The sequence below is a fragment of the Phalacrocorax carbo genome, chromosome 4 (genome assembly GCF_963921805.1).
Source record: "Phalacrocorax carbo chromosome 4, bPhaCar2.1, whole genome shotgun sequence".
Lineage (NCBI taxonomy): Eukaryota > Metazoa > Chordata > Aves > Suliformes > Phalacrocoracidae > Phalacrocorax > Phalacrocorax carbo.
In genome coordinates, this window is record NC_087516.1 from 56,048,928 (window position 1) to 56,065,225 (window position 16,298).

The 16,298-nt window shown below is 39.1% G+C and overlaps 1 protein-coding gene across 2 annotated transcripts in view; it reads left to right on the top strand.

Moving 5' to 3' along the window:
• Positions 1 to 16,298, top strand: part of BANK1 (B cell scaffold protein with ankyrin repeats 1) — a 154,170-nt gene that overhangs the window by 55,006 nt on the left and 82,866 nt on the right. For both annotated transcript variants that reach the window (XM_064450025.1, XM_064450026.1), the window contains exon 8: positions 12,824 to 13,020. In XM_064450025.1, coding sequence (XP_064306095.1) covers positions 12,824 to 13,020 — 197 coding nt within the window. The remainder of the gene's footprint in view (positions 1 to 12,823; positions 13,021 to 16,298) is intronic.

Genomic DNA, 16,298 nt, shown 5'->3' on the forward strand with positions numbered 1-16,298 from the left:
GTGGGATGTCCCTTTGGTCAGTTTGGGTCAGCTGTCCCAGCTGTGTCCCCTCCCAGTTTCTTGTGTACGCGGCAGAGCATGGGGAGCTGAAAAAGTCCTTGACCAGTGTAAGTGCTACTTAGCAACAACTAAACCATCTCCGCATTATCACCACTGCTTCCAGCAAAACTCCAAACCATAGCCCCATACTAGCTACTACGAAGAAATTTAACTCTATCCCAGCTGAAACCAGGACAACAGATACACTTCTAACTTCTCCGTGGTAACCTGTATGCGATTCTATAGGATTCCTGCCACTTCCAAACTGTGCTTCTAAAGGCTTCAAAGCCTGTTGAACTCAATAAAGGGAGCCTCTGATAAGACTTGGTATCAAATACTTAGTTCATAAAGCTTTGAATATGTAATTTTCCTGCAAAAGCTGAAGTGAGTTTTTTTGTGCATCTAGCATCTAATGGAGTATACTTCATCTTCTGGCTTTGCAGTCTGGTGTAATAGCTCTAGCTTAATAATAATTCCTCTACCCAAAGGTAGATGCTTCCAAAGGAAAGATGCACTCCTTTCAACCAACCACTAAAATAAGTTTAAATCTTTTTAAACCTTATCTTTCAGAGACTGTTTCATGACTCCAGTCATTGGCATGACTACAGGAGGTCAATCTTGCAGTATGAGCATAGATAAGAGAAACCCTTGTCTGCAGGGTTTTACCTTGATGCTTTATTTTAACTTTATAGCTAGGGTACAGCTGATAAATTGCTGTACTTTAGAGTTCTCAATACAGACTCAAACAAATAATGAAGAACTCATGACTGATTTTATTGGATAACGAATGAATTGCATAGTTTGACTTCTCACAGTGTGTACAGCTGTGTGATAAAAAACTTAGTGTAAAACTAAATATGAAATCTAATAGGAAAAATGCACGTAGTGTAATCAAAGAAAAATGCAATGTGATGCTTGCCTATATTAACAGTGGTTTAGATCGAGACATCACCAGATGTATGTGTGCTTGCATAATTTCTAAAGACCTTCTCCCCTCCCCAGAATGGCTGTTTAACAACTTTTTAGTATGATGAATCCAGTACTTGTGAGAGGTCAGTGTCTAGGCTGGCAAAGTCAAGATAGGTCGCAAAGGTGCAAAAGGTCAACTCTGATACCATCTAACTTTCAATGCATCTATTACAAATGTCTGAATAATCATCTCAGCTTTGTTTGGTTCACTCTTCAATCGTAGTTTCAGATTGCCTAATTTAAGGCAATCTTATTTTTATTGTTTTTATTTTGTATGCAGAATCTCCACCAGAAATGCCATTTCGTCATTCTAGTTGATAAGAATGAAAGTACCTACATATTACTATAGCTCTCACTGTGTTTCCTATCGTGTACGTACATGATCATATTTATAGTATTGTTTTCTTGCAAATTCTGAGGCTGTTTACTTGTGTCATGGTTTAGCCCCAGTCAGCAACTAAGCTCCACGTAGCCGCTCGCTCACTCCCCCCTGGTGGGATGGGGGAGAGAATCGGAAGGGTAAAAGCAAGGTAACTCATGGTTTGAGATAAAGACAGTTGAATAGGTAAAGCAAAAACTGCATGCGGAAGCAAAGCAAAATAAGGAATTCATTCACTACTTCCCATCGGCAGGCAGGTGCTCAGCCATCTCCAGGAAAGCAGGGCTCCATCACGTGTAACGGTGGCTTGGGAACACAGCCACCATCACTCCCAATGTCCCCCCTTCCTCCTTCTTCCCCCAGCTTTATATACTGAGCATGACGTCATATGGTATGGAATATCCCATTGGTCAGTTTGGATCAGCTGTCCCAGCTGTGTCCCCTCCCAGTTTCTTGTGTACGCGGCAGAGCACGGGGAGCTGAAAAAGTCCTTGACCAGTGTAAGCGCTACTTAGCAACAACTAAACCATCTCCGCATTATCACCACTGCTTCCAGCAAAACTCCAAACCATAGCCCCATACTAGCTACTATGAAGAAATTTAACTCTATCCCAGCTGAAACCAGGACAACTTGTCTTTCAGTTTCCATTTATTCAGATTAAATTCGTAGAATATTTTGGGTTGGAAGGGACCTTTAAAAGTCATCTAGTCCAACCCCCCTGCAGTGAGCGGGGACATCTTCAACTAGATCAGCTTACCTAGAGCCCTGTCCAGTCTGACCTTGAATGTTTCCAGGGATGGGACATCTACCACCTCTCTGGGCAATTTGTTCTAGTGTTTCACCACCCTCATTGTAAAAAATGTCTTCCTTATTATCTAGTCTGAATCTATCCTCTTTTACTTTAAAACCATTACCCCTTGTTCTATCTCTAAAGGCCTTACTAAAAAGTCTGTCCCCATCTGTCTTATAAGCCCCTTTTAAGTACTGAAATGCTACTGTAAGGTCTCCTCGCAGCCTTCCCTTCTCCAGGCTGAACAACCCCAACTCTCTCAGCCTTTCTTCATAGGAGAGGTGCTCCATCCCTCTGATAATTTTTCTGGCCCTCCTCTGGACCTGCTCCAACAGGTCCATGTCTCTCCTGTGCTGAGGGCTCCAGAGCTGGATGCAGCACTCCAGGTGGGTTCTCACCAGAGCGGAGTAGAGGGACAGAATCACCTCCCTCGACCTGCTGGCCACGTTCTGATGCAGCCCAAGATATGGTTGGCCTTCCTGGGTGTGAGCGCACATTGCCTGCTCATGTCCAGCTTTTCATCCACCAGTACCCCATGTCCTTTTCTGCAGGGCTGCTCTCAATCCCTTCATCCCCCAGCCTGTACTGATACCAGGGGTTGCCCTGACCCAGCTGCAGGACCTTGCACTTGGCCTTGTTGAACTCATGAGGTTCACATGGCCCCATTTCTCAAGCTTGTCCAGGTCCCTCTGGATGGCATCCCATCCCTCAGGCGTGTCAACTGCACCACTCAGCTTGGTGTTGTCTGCAAACTTGCTGAGGCGGCACTTGATCCCACTGTCTGTGTCACTGATGAAGATATTAAACAGACTGGTTCCAATATGGACCCCTGATGGACACCACTCGTCACTGATCTCCATCGGGACATTGAGCTGTTGACCACTGTCCTCAGAATGCCATCATCCAACCAGTTCCTTATCCACCGAACAGTCCACCCATCAAATCCATATCTCTCCAATTTAGAGGGAAGGATGTTGTGGGGAACTGTGTCAAAGGCCTTACAGAAGTCCAGAGAGATTACATCCATAGCTCTTCCCAGTTGGAGACTTTGAGCACTTGATGACAGCCCTTATCTGTAGTTCCTTGTTTAATAAGATCTTTTCTGAATGACTGGTCTGTATACCTTGTCTATTATATCAATATAACCAGGCCTCATAAATGTGTATGATTACCTGTCTCTATACTAGCATGTGCAAGCATGCTTATAAATAAGATGTGGTTAGGGTAAAATTGTCCATTGTTATTTCCCAGGCGTAGACTCAACTAGAACATTTTCAGTGTTCCTATTTCTTTTAAATACTAATAAAAAAAGCAAGATGTCCTGATAAACTTACTATGTTACCATAATATCTAATAGAACAACTTTACCTGCTTAGGATAGGTATATCACTGGATATAATGATTTATGATAAGGGAAGTTTTTTAAAAGATGCCATGGATCACAAATACGTATCCTGGAAATTTGAATCTTTTGCCATCTAAACAAGGAGAATTTTTTGAGCAGCAAATCAACTTTCTCTTAAGTTTCTCAGCATTATTCCAAAGAAATTGATTTATAAAAGGCAGCGATTGGAAATGGTAAAAATAGAAATTTGTGCTGACTTTTGTATAAAATGTGTTTCCCAGTGACAGCCATTGGAATGTGTTTTGCTATGCACAAGATGAGTTTCAGTTGCTTGCTTTTGATGAAATATCCTATTGTAATAGTTATTGTAGTAACCAAAAAGTAAATCAGGAGTCTTTACCAGAAAAATGTTGTTGGACCTGCTGTATATGTAAAAGCTTGTCTTAAATAAAGTGCACACTTCAGACCTGAGCTGTGCCTTTATTTTTAATTGCCTTTTTTTGTTGTTGTATCACATGTTTTATGTAATTCTAAAGAATATAAAAGTATCTGAATGTTGTGAAAATATATTTAGGATTATTCATGGATATTACCTACTAGCAGTATAGGAGAATTAAGATAAAGACTTTTGTTCAGCTTATCAAGGGGAAGAATGTTTTAGTAACAAGTGATATTTAAAGATATTATTCTGCAGCCTCTGAAGGGGAGTACAGGAAGCCCAATCAGATGAGAAAGCTAAATGCAGACTGAATAGAAGCCACTGGAAAAAAACACTGTGTTTAAAAGCAGCACTAACTGAAAGACAGAGCCAAGACATGTCTGGGATTTTTAGTGGTGGTACCCTGCATTCCTTGTGAATGCATGTAGCTAAAGCTGGAGGTACTGTCCTGAATATTGTATGTTCTGTACCTAACTAATTTCAGGATGTCTTGTATCTATATTATTCCTTTATATTCTGGTAATAGAATCCAGTCAAAACATACCAACAAATCCAAACTCACATTTCAAAGCTTTTCTTGAACTTGAGAAGCTGTGATTCTGCTTTTGAAACCTCAGGTTTGGGAATTCTTGGTGCATCGACTCCTGTCCAAGACAGCTATTTATTTGAGGAAAAGCTGTTTCTTTTTCCACTATTAATGAATTTTTCTTTTTTTTTTACAAGTTATCTGTTACTATTTTTCTGATTAAACTCAAACATTGAGACATATGAAAAGTCCTGAATTTACTCTTTTTGTAGAAAATACTGCCTTTTGTCACCTAACACTGGTAGAAATATAGCAAGTCGTATCCTAATTTCTGCAATTCTTTCTTTCAAGCTGAACTATCTATCCCAAAAGAAGAAGCAAGAATCTGGGTTTTCATCTGCTAGTGAAAAGATAGACTGGGGGAGAAGAAACAGATGGGGCTTTAAGGTTTTTTTTGTTTGTTGTTTTTTTTTTTTATTGTTATTGACACTGTAGAAGTTATTTTAAGTGTCTGTTTAAATTGACAAAAAAAAGTAATGTCCAGTATCAATAATTTGCGAAATAAAAGAAGGATGTCTTACAAGATCTGCAGAAATATTACTGTAGGCTATTCTGTTTGCTTACTGCAATTTTATGAAAACTCCCACAAGCTAAGACAGTGCAACAATACAGTAATATTAGATTTTATGTTCTGTTTTATAGCTGAGGTGTTCCAGAATGCTCTGCAGAAAGAGTAGAGAGGCATTATGACAGGACAAAACATACAAAACAGCAATTCCCTCTTAACCTTGTGTATGTCAACTAAAACTTTAATTAAAAGCAAGCACTAGCCTCAAAGTCAGTTGAAAGTTGAAGAAGCCACCTTAATGCATTTAAAAATATGCCAGTTGGGCGCTTTCTATTTAACCTTTCCTTCCAGCTTATGATCACCAGCTAACTCGTTCTTAACATAGGTGCCTATCAGCGGCAGCTTCTCTCTGTTAACATTCTTCATTAAAGGACTGCTACTGTGTAAAAGCTGATCACTTCTAGTTATCCTAATAACTACTACTTTTGTTCGGTTCTATGTATTTAGCTGAAATGTATCAGTTGTTCTAATTCCACAGCTGATAAAAGTTCCAGCAATTTTCCCCAATTCAGTGTGACAAACTTGCAAGTTCAAGAATGGTATTTTCTGCCTGAAGCATGTGTGCTTTCAAATAATTACAGCCTCTTCCTACTGTGTATCATACAAAACTTCAGTTAAAGCAGTTAAACACAGTATGGTGGAAATTTCTTTACAGTAGAACATCTAATTTGTCTTAAGAGCTCACTGAATTTCATGAATTTGCAATTAAGTGAACAATTATAATTAAAAAAAAAATACAAACCATAGATAGATCTTGCAGTGGGTTATTCTTACTAGGTTATTTTGACAATCCCAGAATCACAGAACAGTAGGGGTTGGAAGGGGCCTTTAGAGATCATCTTGTCCAACCAATGGTACCCTTAGTTGCCATTGACTTTTTGCTGTAGAACCTGGAGGAAAGAGGTAACTACTTCACGTTCAAGAGAGTGATCATACCAGGGTGGCCTCAAGTAGTTCAATATTTCTGAGTTTTCTATCAGCAAGACTTGGAAAATCTGGCCCTTGAAGATTGTATCCTACTTTGTGTAAGTGCAGGGGTCTGCCAGCTGTGTTGCCTAAAAAGGCTTTGCGAATCAGTGTGTTAAAAGCTGTCTTAAATTGGTTAACCTCAGTATGGTCGTCTGATGGTCCTCACAATAACTTTTTACCTTGTGTCACAACTTGGTGTTTCCTGGTGTTTTTGTGGCTCCTTCCCTCTGCACCATGTGGTATATATGAACCATCTGTGGGAGTAGCTGGTACAGTTTGATGTCTGAAACTGTTCATGGCTGACTGGAATGCAGAAACAGCAGTTGTCGTGGCTGTAAGCTTTATCCTCCTACATTGTTCATTGCTGAATCTCTAACTCTGCAGTAGCAACCAGATCAATCTCATGCCTAGCATTAATTCCTCAAGGGACAGGGAAAAGAAGTCTGAACAGAGCTTTCTCTACTTCTAATCCCAACCTTGTTAGTACCCAGCCTAGGCTGGAGAAGGAATATTATCATGACCAAAAGAAAGCAGCTGAAGTCCAAAGTAAGGTACGGGGAACAGTGTGATGTTGTGGTTCAGAGATGTTTGGATTCCTTAAATAGAAAGTCTCCCAGGTGGTCTCTTGAGTTAGGAGCCTGTATTTCTTGTCAACAGAGAAGAGTTTTTGGTTGTTCATTTGGTTGTTCATTGTGCCTGAGGAAAGCATGATGGTGAGTTTTGTTAGCCCTGATGACCAGCTTAGGGTGGTAGGACTTGTGTAAGAGGAGTCAACTATTTTCAGATATCTCTTTGCTCTTAATGCATCTGTACAATAGGAAGCCCCAAAACCATGTGTGTGTTCATCTGATGTGCATTTTTTCTAGACAGTGTCCGTGTAACCACCCTGCTGTATGGGGCCTGTGTAGTCCAGATTTCTTTGCACAAGAAAATAAGTCTTTGAGTTCTGCTCATTTTGAACAGAGTATAAGCCCCAAGAAGTTCAGTAATGTCTGAACGGAAGGACTTGGAACTTTTGAATGTGGCTGTATATTGTGTTTTATGATCATGTCCACTAGCTAACAGTGATATTACGTATTAGGTTACATGACCTGGCAAAAATCCAGTGTTTTGTCAATACTGGAGTTTGCTAAATCTTTGCTGGGAAGAAGAGTGTGTTCATACAGTTATGCTACTGAAAAGGAACTGTGTTTAATTTCATGGAAGGCTCATGCTAAAAAAACCTCTGGTCGTAGAAAGTGCAAACTGCATATTTAGCAATACAAAATATTTCAGGCAGCCAGTCTTACTCTGTATTACTATAACATTAATACCAGTATTATATAAGAATAATAATACTGTTAATAATACTGTACTGTAATAATAATGTTAACCATAATAACAGTATACCAATAATGGTATAAATGTGATGATTATTTTTTCCCCCAAAGCATTCAATTCCTGTTAAAATTGCCATTATGCCATCATGCCATCAATTTTATACAGCTGAAAGACTTTCAATTCAAGGGACAGTTATACATTTGTTTATAGATAATAAAGCCATATTTGTTATAGAAATGGATTTCACCATAGGATTTAAATTTATCTGTAACAGTAGATGTTGCAGAGAGAGCTCTTGAATGAAATTAGGAGATAGGTTACAATATTTTGTAATCCCGATGCAATTTATGTCATTTGTCCTCTCTGGACTTGGGGGTCTTTTCATGGTACTCTTGTCTGTTGCACCTGTGTTAAGCACTGGGTGAAAACTCATACTGTGAAAGTAATTTGAATTATTATGTGAACAGAACTTTCCCTTTTATGCTCATTTTTGAAATGGATGCTGTGAAAAGATAGAAGAGAGAAAATTGTTTATAGTGGCTGTCAGTAGATTTGTCTCCAACAAGATTTGTATCCTGGAATTAACACTTCAGTAATTAAGTTCAGTCTTTAGATTTAACATACCCCCAAGAAAATGTAATCCTTGTAGCTTCTTTGTTCAGATATGTAATAGTGATGCTAGCATTGATGCTCATTTAAAATTAACCTTTTTGGAAATTGCTTTTCCTCATTGGATCTTGTACAAAAAGAAAATCCCTCTGCTATTGAATAAGACCAGTCCTGCTTGTATGTGCATATATGTATGGAATTTTGCTGCACTGTTGCACACAATTGCTGACTGCTGAGTTGGTATGTAGCAATAGCACTATCCTCAATGGCTCCTTCAGCTATAGTCGTAATTGGAACCAACATTTTGAGGTTGTATGATTTTATAACAAAGCTTATGTAGCCCAAGTAGTTGTAAAGGTGTACAGGTCAGATTTATCTGAATACTCATTATCAAAATAAGAAACTAATGAAAGTATTTCTATTTCCTGTTCTTGGTGAAAGTGCTTTAATATTGTTTGTGTGGTGTTAAAAACATTTGTTTCACTTATGTCTTTTTTCAGTATTATGTAAAAGATCTCACTACCAGTGCTGATGTTAAAGTTTTCATACCTGCGGACAGCCTTTTTTTCTGCTTACCACAAGGAGTAATATAAAAAAGTTTGTTTTGGGAAATTGATTTATTGTATTTTACCATCCTCTGTGGCTAGCTGAAGTATTTAATTATGTGATCATGTAGCCTCCTGTCATGTTTGAAGTATGTAAGTGTAGCAGTCCTGCTTGAATTATCAAACCTAGCTAGGGAGGAGTTGAGTGGTGACCAGAAAAAACAGCTCAACTGCGAAGAAGCTGAAGGGATTTTGGAGTTGGTTCTGGGATACGTCTGTTTTGTGTTACTTTGAAAACTCAGATGTAAGCCTGGAACAGGCTTACTGACTCTCCTTCTTTTACATTGATGAAGAAATCATAGCATCCAGTCCATTGGTAATATAGACTTGATTCCCTTTTCGGATTTGTAACCATCTGTTTGAGGTTTCATTAGCATGAGCGGAAATTCTCTTAGAGCATGTTATTAATAGTTTGTTAAGGTTCTTTTTACTGACTATATTTAACCTTCTAGAGTCTGCTAACAGGATGTAGTCTATTGACTGCAGTTCATGTAATTTGCCCTTTTAAAATTTACTGTTCAGCACCTATTTCATTGTTGGACATCTCAAAAAAAAAAAAAAAAAGGCAGAAGACAAGCATTAAGAAAAGCAATTTGACCATGATTTGTGCATACTTTTTGAAACATTAGCTTGGGCTTGGACACTTTTTTTTCTTCTGTTCAAGAGAATCCTGTGTAATATGTAAAAGTACACATTGCTTTGATGCTGTCATCCCAGCCTTAAAATTACTTGCATACATTTTTACTGCTCATGCGACAGCTCCTTAAGTTGGCATATATTTGTCTTAGACTGTAGGGGGGTTAGTTTTGCCCTGCAGTTAGCGCACTATGGACAGAAGTACGAAGTCAAATAGAAGTAAGATTTCTATTTCTATTTACAGAATTAAGCCCAGTTTGTGGAATTTCAGTTGAGCAATATGGAGTAAAGCACCTAATTCTCTCAGAAAACCTTAGCTGCTATACAGTTTTAAGACTGCCTATTGTAACCCAAAGGATTTTAAAGCACACTGCAAATACAAAGGAATATAAGCTAAAACACATACCCTTGTCAATAGACGCTCAGCCTTGATTTACACAGGTGCTGTGTATTTACAGTTTCTTGACTGGATTTTTTGATTGCATGGTGAAAATAAAATTCAGGCAGCACCCAATTTGTTTAAAAATCAGTTTAGGGTTGTTAATGTGACTTCCAGCTGGAATGTAGACCACTCAAATACCTTGTGTCAAAACACTATTGGAGTGGGGTAGTGATGGAATACTTTTTCTCCAAAATACAGTCAAGAATTGTCCTAACAATTTTTCTCATCAATCAGTACTTAGCTATGCCTGTTCCAAGGACTGTTCTTATTCCTTGAATCCTTATGTCTAATGGTGGGGTAAGGTTTTTGCTCTCTCCCATATCAACATTCTGCAGGAGCAAAAATGGGGGGAGGGAAGGCACACAAATTCACCACTGCTGAGCCAAATTTTAATATGTTAAATGAATGTAAAAATGAGAAAGTTTGTTGAAGACTGGCAGCTAAGATAATTCTGAAATGAGTCATAACTACTAATGATTCTTTCTTCCAGCATATGAAAGGCTGAAAACACAGTGACTAGTCTGTAGGACAACTGATGACTGGGATATAAAAGAGAACTCAAGAAAGCTAGGAGAAACTGTGTAGATTCCCAAGCTGGGAGACATGTGGAAAGAGACTGTCTGGAGTTGAAGGAATCATGAAGTTATAGCAAAAATGGACAGGTTGAGCACAAAGAAATTACCAGGACAAACTGGTATTCATTAAGAGCTCTGAGGAAATTTAAAAGTAAAATAGCTGGATTTCTAACAGTAGTGTGCAATTTTTCAGTTCTGTAGTACTAGAATGTGTAACTGTAGTGCCAAAACTCAATTTCTCTGGGGACCTTGAGAACTAGGAGGAGGTTGATATGTTGTCTCTACCAGACAAATTAATAGAAATTGTAGTAAAATAAATTTTCTGTAATGTGAAGTCTTGCTTTATAGATTTCTTGTAGTTTTTTGGAAGAGTCAGCAAACCTGATCAAGTCAGTAATTGATTGGGCATGGATGAATAACTGGCCAAAACCAGGGGACAGACAGTTGGAAAAAACTTCTGCCAGTGTTACAAAGTATTCAGGGTAGTAAGGAGGAGGGCTAGTTGGGGACAAAATGGGGAAAAGGCGCTATGAGACTTAGTAATGATGCAGTAAAATGTCAGATGATATTAATTGTAGGTAAAAAAATGAAGTGATGCAAGTGGAAAAGGCAGTCCTATGTTGTCATACAAAATGAGAGGCTTTGAGCAGGCTGTTAGCACTGACGAATGAAACCGTTGTGCTGGTTTTGGCTGGGTTAATTTTCTTCATGGTAGCTAGTATGAGGCATGGTTTGGATTTGTGCTGGAAACAGTCTTAATAACACAGGAATGTTTTAGTTACTGCTGAGCAGGGCTTACACAGAGTCAAGGCCCTTTCTGCCCCTCACCCCACCCCACCAGCGAGCAGGCTGGGGGTGCACAAGGAGCTGGGAGGGGACAGAGCTGGGACAGCTGACCCCAACTGACCAAAGGGACATCCCACAGCATATGGCATCATGCTTATTGTATAAAGCTGGGGAAAGAAAGAAGGGAGGGACATTTGGAGTGATGGCATCATTTGTCTTCCCAAGTAACCGTTATGTGTATGGAGCCCTGCTTCCATGGAGGTGGCCCTGCCTGCCCATGGGAAGCAGTGAGTGAATTCCTTGTTTTGCTTTGCTTGTGTGCACAGCTTTTGCTTTACCTATTCAACTGTCTTTATCTCATTGCACAAGTGTTTTCATTTTTACTCTTTGGATTCTCTCCCCCATCTCACTAGGGGGGAGTGAGCAAGCACCTGTGTGGTGCTTAGTTGCCAGCTGGGGTTAAGCCATGACAGCCATGCAGTTCCATGATAACATCAACGTGTTGCTAGGCAGCAGACCAAAAAGCAAACAAAATACTAGGAATTATTAGAAAAGGGATAGAGAACAAAACAGGACATAATTATGACAACGCATAAATTATATCGTTCACCCAGAAGTTGAGTATCATGTGCAGCTTTTCTATTAACTCAAAATAGTTACATTAAAGCTGGAAAAGGTTCATAAAATAGCAGTGGGGGTGATGGAGTTGAATCTCTGTAAGGCACAGTTAAGTAGACTAAATCACAGAATCACAGGTTGGAAGGGACCTCAGGGATCATCTAGGAGCTCTTCAAGAAATTCTGGGAATGAGTAAATCACTAGAATTGCAGAGGGGGCAGACAGGGATGGAGAAGACGACAGATTAAGAGCTATCAATTGAATCCAGCAGGAGCTAGAGGAAGCACTTCTTCATACAGTAGCTAGTAAAGACGCTGCCAAAAGTCCTGGAGGGTGCAAGAAGTTGAAATGCTGATAAATAGACAAATCACTACATAAAAAACCACAAATTATTAGAAAGTTGAGTATAAAGGCAGTGGGAAGTATTGTTTATGCTTGATGGGTTTTTTTTTTTGGTGGTGGTTGTTGTTGTGTGTAACTTGTGGCCACTCTTAGAGTTAGAATACAGGACTGTGCTGAAGTGATAAACTGACTTCAGTTTAGCTTTGTCCCGGTTCTCCAAGGTGAAAACTAAAGTCTGTGATAAAAATTAGTATCATGCTATTTCAGAGAAATCCAAAAAACCCTTATCTGATCCATTCATTTTTAAATTCTCTGATTTTTCATTGCAGGGATAAGGAAATTTTTGCAAGTCACTGGTAGTCATGTGAATTTTCAGAAGTGTCTTCTAATATGAAAATGTAGCACCATAAACCTATAAAAATGTCCCATTCAAATGTCTCAAATTAAAAATATTCATAAAGCATTAAATAAGATATACCTAAGCAAAAGCATGTCTTGGTTGTTGAGTTTTCTCCCCTTGCAAGAAAACTTACTTCTCAATAGAAATAAAATGCTTTAAAGCCTCTCTGTCGGGGGGGGGGGAAGAGATTTCTCAGTTATGCTAAAGGCTCCCTTATTAAAATATATATGTGAATTGTAAAACTGTTTGTCGGAGGAATTGTTCTTTGGATGCCAGTTCTGTATTAGCAGCTTGATAACTGTGATTCCATAGCTCTAGCGTTCAAAGGGCTTTTGTAAAAGGTGGTGAAGGGTGTTGTATAAAAGCAAAACTGTTCTTTATGAAAACTTTTTTTTCCATATACAGATAGCCATTTGGAAGAATTTCCTACTCTCCTTCACTGTGCAGCCAGATTTGGATTAAAGAACCTTGCAACATTTCTACTCAGTTGTCCTGAGGCCACACGGGCTTGCAAAATAACCGACAAATATGGAGATGATCCAGCAAGTATCGCTGAGAAACATGGGCACAGAGAACTAAGAAAATTAATCAAAGAATTGTCAGTAAGTCTTTATGCGTTTTCGTGTCATCTATAACCAGGGGACTATAAAGTTTTACTACTGAGATCCCTTAGTATCTCTTCTTGTAAAGCCTAATACGTTGTAGTCCTTGTGTCTGAAAATATTATTATGCTCCTTCTGTCTCAGAAAGAGGGGTCAAAATGGGGTGCAGCCTCTTTGTGCACTGTCATAATGGAGAACATATTTTTTGTGCTGCTTGAATTTTAGGCATGTAATGGCATAAGAACAGTGAATCAGAAGTACCTCATGTGGCCTTGCTAGACCGGTGTTTTCAGCTCCCAAACAATGGTTACATTGTAAGTAGTCTAGCCCAACCACCTAGAGTAGGAGATAAAGGCTTCTTTAAAAGTCACTTTAAAAGTGACTCTGAACTCTCGTACCATTGCCACCCTTCAGCATTCAACAAAGAGTGGTTGCCCTGCCTTGGCTGTCCACTCCACTGTGAAGGAAGGCTAAATTTTACCACACTTTGCTAGATGGAGTAAATCTTTCTTCAGCTGGGTATGCAGGAGGGTTTTTGGGCAAATAGTTGCCTTTCAACATGAAAGATAATAATAGAATAAAGTTCTGTGCATAGTTCTAGCACACAAGCTATTGCCAATAAAATCTAACAGAATTGGCAATATAAAAAAACAATATACTATAGTAACATTTGAGAGCTTTAACCAGTTTTAAGTCTTTATTGTGCTAACTATAATATGAGCAGAGATTATAATTCTTCCCCCAGAGGTTTTAAAGCCTAGAGAGCAAATTACATATATCATATACCAAAAGAAAGACAGGATGTGAACATTGGCATAAGGAAGTCTGCGTTGTGAAGACCTGGTCCTTAGAAACGCATTCATATTTAACCTACTGCTATAGTTTGGGGCCTCTGTAAGAGGAGGCACAAGCACACATGGTACAGGCAGGCTACAACTGATATGCATTGAGAGAGTACATTGCACTTCTATAGTTTTTTTTTATATTTTGGTAGACCTTGTCAGTGACAGAAGGCAATGTTTGTGAGGGTAATATATTTCGCTGTAAAAAGCATGTAAAGTATGTGCATAGCTCTGATTAGCTTTTCTCTTTTAGTAGGATTATTAATTGTCCTGATAGTCTCAGTATAAAATTATCAATCTAAACCATGGATTTATAATGATAACTCTGACTTTATACAATGTAATTTTTCACTAAAACAGTTCCTTCATGGTACATATCTGTTACTGTTTTCATGTAAACAGTTAACAGTTGTTCTTTGCTCATGATGACTGCTCTCCTAAGTGTGAATACTTATACCAGCACTGAAGTAAAAGCAACTCTACTACCATCATAAGCATGGTGTAGTCTGGTTAGGACATGCCATTTTCAGTTGATTCAAATGGCATGGTTTACTACTCTGACACAAGTAAAAATCAGAGCATGCTTCAAGTCTGCCAAATGTGAAATATGGTATTTTAGAAATGTTAGCTCCAACCACTGGAAGAGAAATGGCTTATTTGTGTCCCCTCTAATAGTGCACTTAAGAGCAAAAACACTTACTGTTCTTCTGTAATTGATGGGGTTGTGGAAAAGAAATATTTGCATGGCTCTAAGCCAAGCAGAATTCAGTTTAATCACATTGGAACTTCCCGTTACCGCTGAAGTATTGAAATTGCTCATTATTACAATAGAAGTACTTCTGTACTCGGCATACCTCTCACTGTTTTAAAATTGTTACCTGTGTTTTGCCATTCCTTAATAGCCCAGAAATATACACAGTAATCCATCACTTCTATCTTAAAGAGCAATAGGGTTCCAGAAAAATAAGTATATTAAAACATATGTTAAATTTGTCCAAAACCCTATGAAGTGTCTTTCATTTGCCTTGTGCTAGGGAATCCTTAGGGGAGTAAGAATTCCCTGAGGTGGTTAGAGAGAGAGAGAGCAGCAAAAGAAGTGGCAACACCACATCTACTATTTCTACCCTGAAACCAGGACTTTGCTGTGCAGCCCTCTTTGGTGGCTGGTGAACAGATCTGTCCTCATGGCTTTTTGGTGATGCAGTTTTGCCGGTCCAGCAGGCTTACCGGAAAGGTGCTCAGGGCTCTGTTGGCAAAAGTGAGCTGTGGTAGCTGGCTAGCTTGCACACTGGGTCATCTGTATGGCACAAGTTCCCTGTACTTGTTCAAAGGGAAAACCTCTGGAACTGGACACCGACAGTGTTGATGTTGGGTGCGTTACAGCCGCAGAATGCAGATCTGGAGTGCCCGGTGGACATGCTGGGAGCTGGTCTCCTGATTTGTGGCAAAACAAAGCACAAAGGAAGGATCACATAACATGTGGCATGTTTCCGCTGATACAGCTGTATGAATGGGGGGGAAGAGGTTTTCCCTTTTTAGTACCAGTGTTATATGCAGGGTCATTAAATGCTAAAACATCACACTCTCTGAGAACCTGTATAAATGTGTGCTCCCACAAGTGGTAGTGCCTGCCTTCTCAGTCAGAATCCTGCATTTCAAACACTCCTTGAAAATGTCTCCTTTGTGCTGAGGGACCACTGAAATACTTGATCCATTTGTATTAAAGGTACTAAATTGATGGAGCTGTCCCTGAAAGAGTCTTTAGTGGGGGTTATGATAAAGCTCAGTTTTAAATGTGCCAGCAGTTTATTAAGCAATTTGTATTTTTCTTGCATTTTAACATAAAGCTACCTAAATTGGTCATTCATTTCCAATTTCTACATGTTTCATTATAGTTTAGATTAAGTAATTCCCTCTTCTGTAGCATAAAAGAGGGATATCGCTTAACATTCTGCGATAACATCCTGAATTGTTACTGTCTTGTGATTTTTCCTCCATAAAACCAAGTACTTGAACATTTTTCATAATTGCTTTTAGGTTGATTTGCTTGAATCAAATGTGTCCATTTAAAACTAGTAAGAAACATTCACTAGGAATACTGGCAGGGATCCTTGTCTCAGACTATCTGAACAGGGGAAACGATGAGCCTTTTGAGTTTAGTTAATCCAGCTGATGGCTCAAAAGCCAGTAAGAAAGGCCAAAGTACTTTTGCTTTCCGTTAGCCACAGGCTTGAAACGTATCTGTGGTCAGTTGTTACAGTACCCGTGATAGATGGTACCTTGTTAAGCCACAGTAGTTTGCTTGGATATTGGGGCCCTATTTCAGATATTTGTCTTCTGTGTATGGTCTGTACCTGAAAGGTGCTTTGACACTAGCTTGTTGTTCTTGTCGCCAGCTGTGGTCTTCTAAGCCTACGTAAAAGGTTCCGCCTGCAG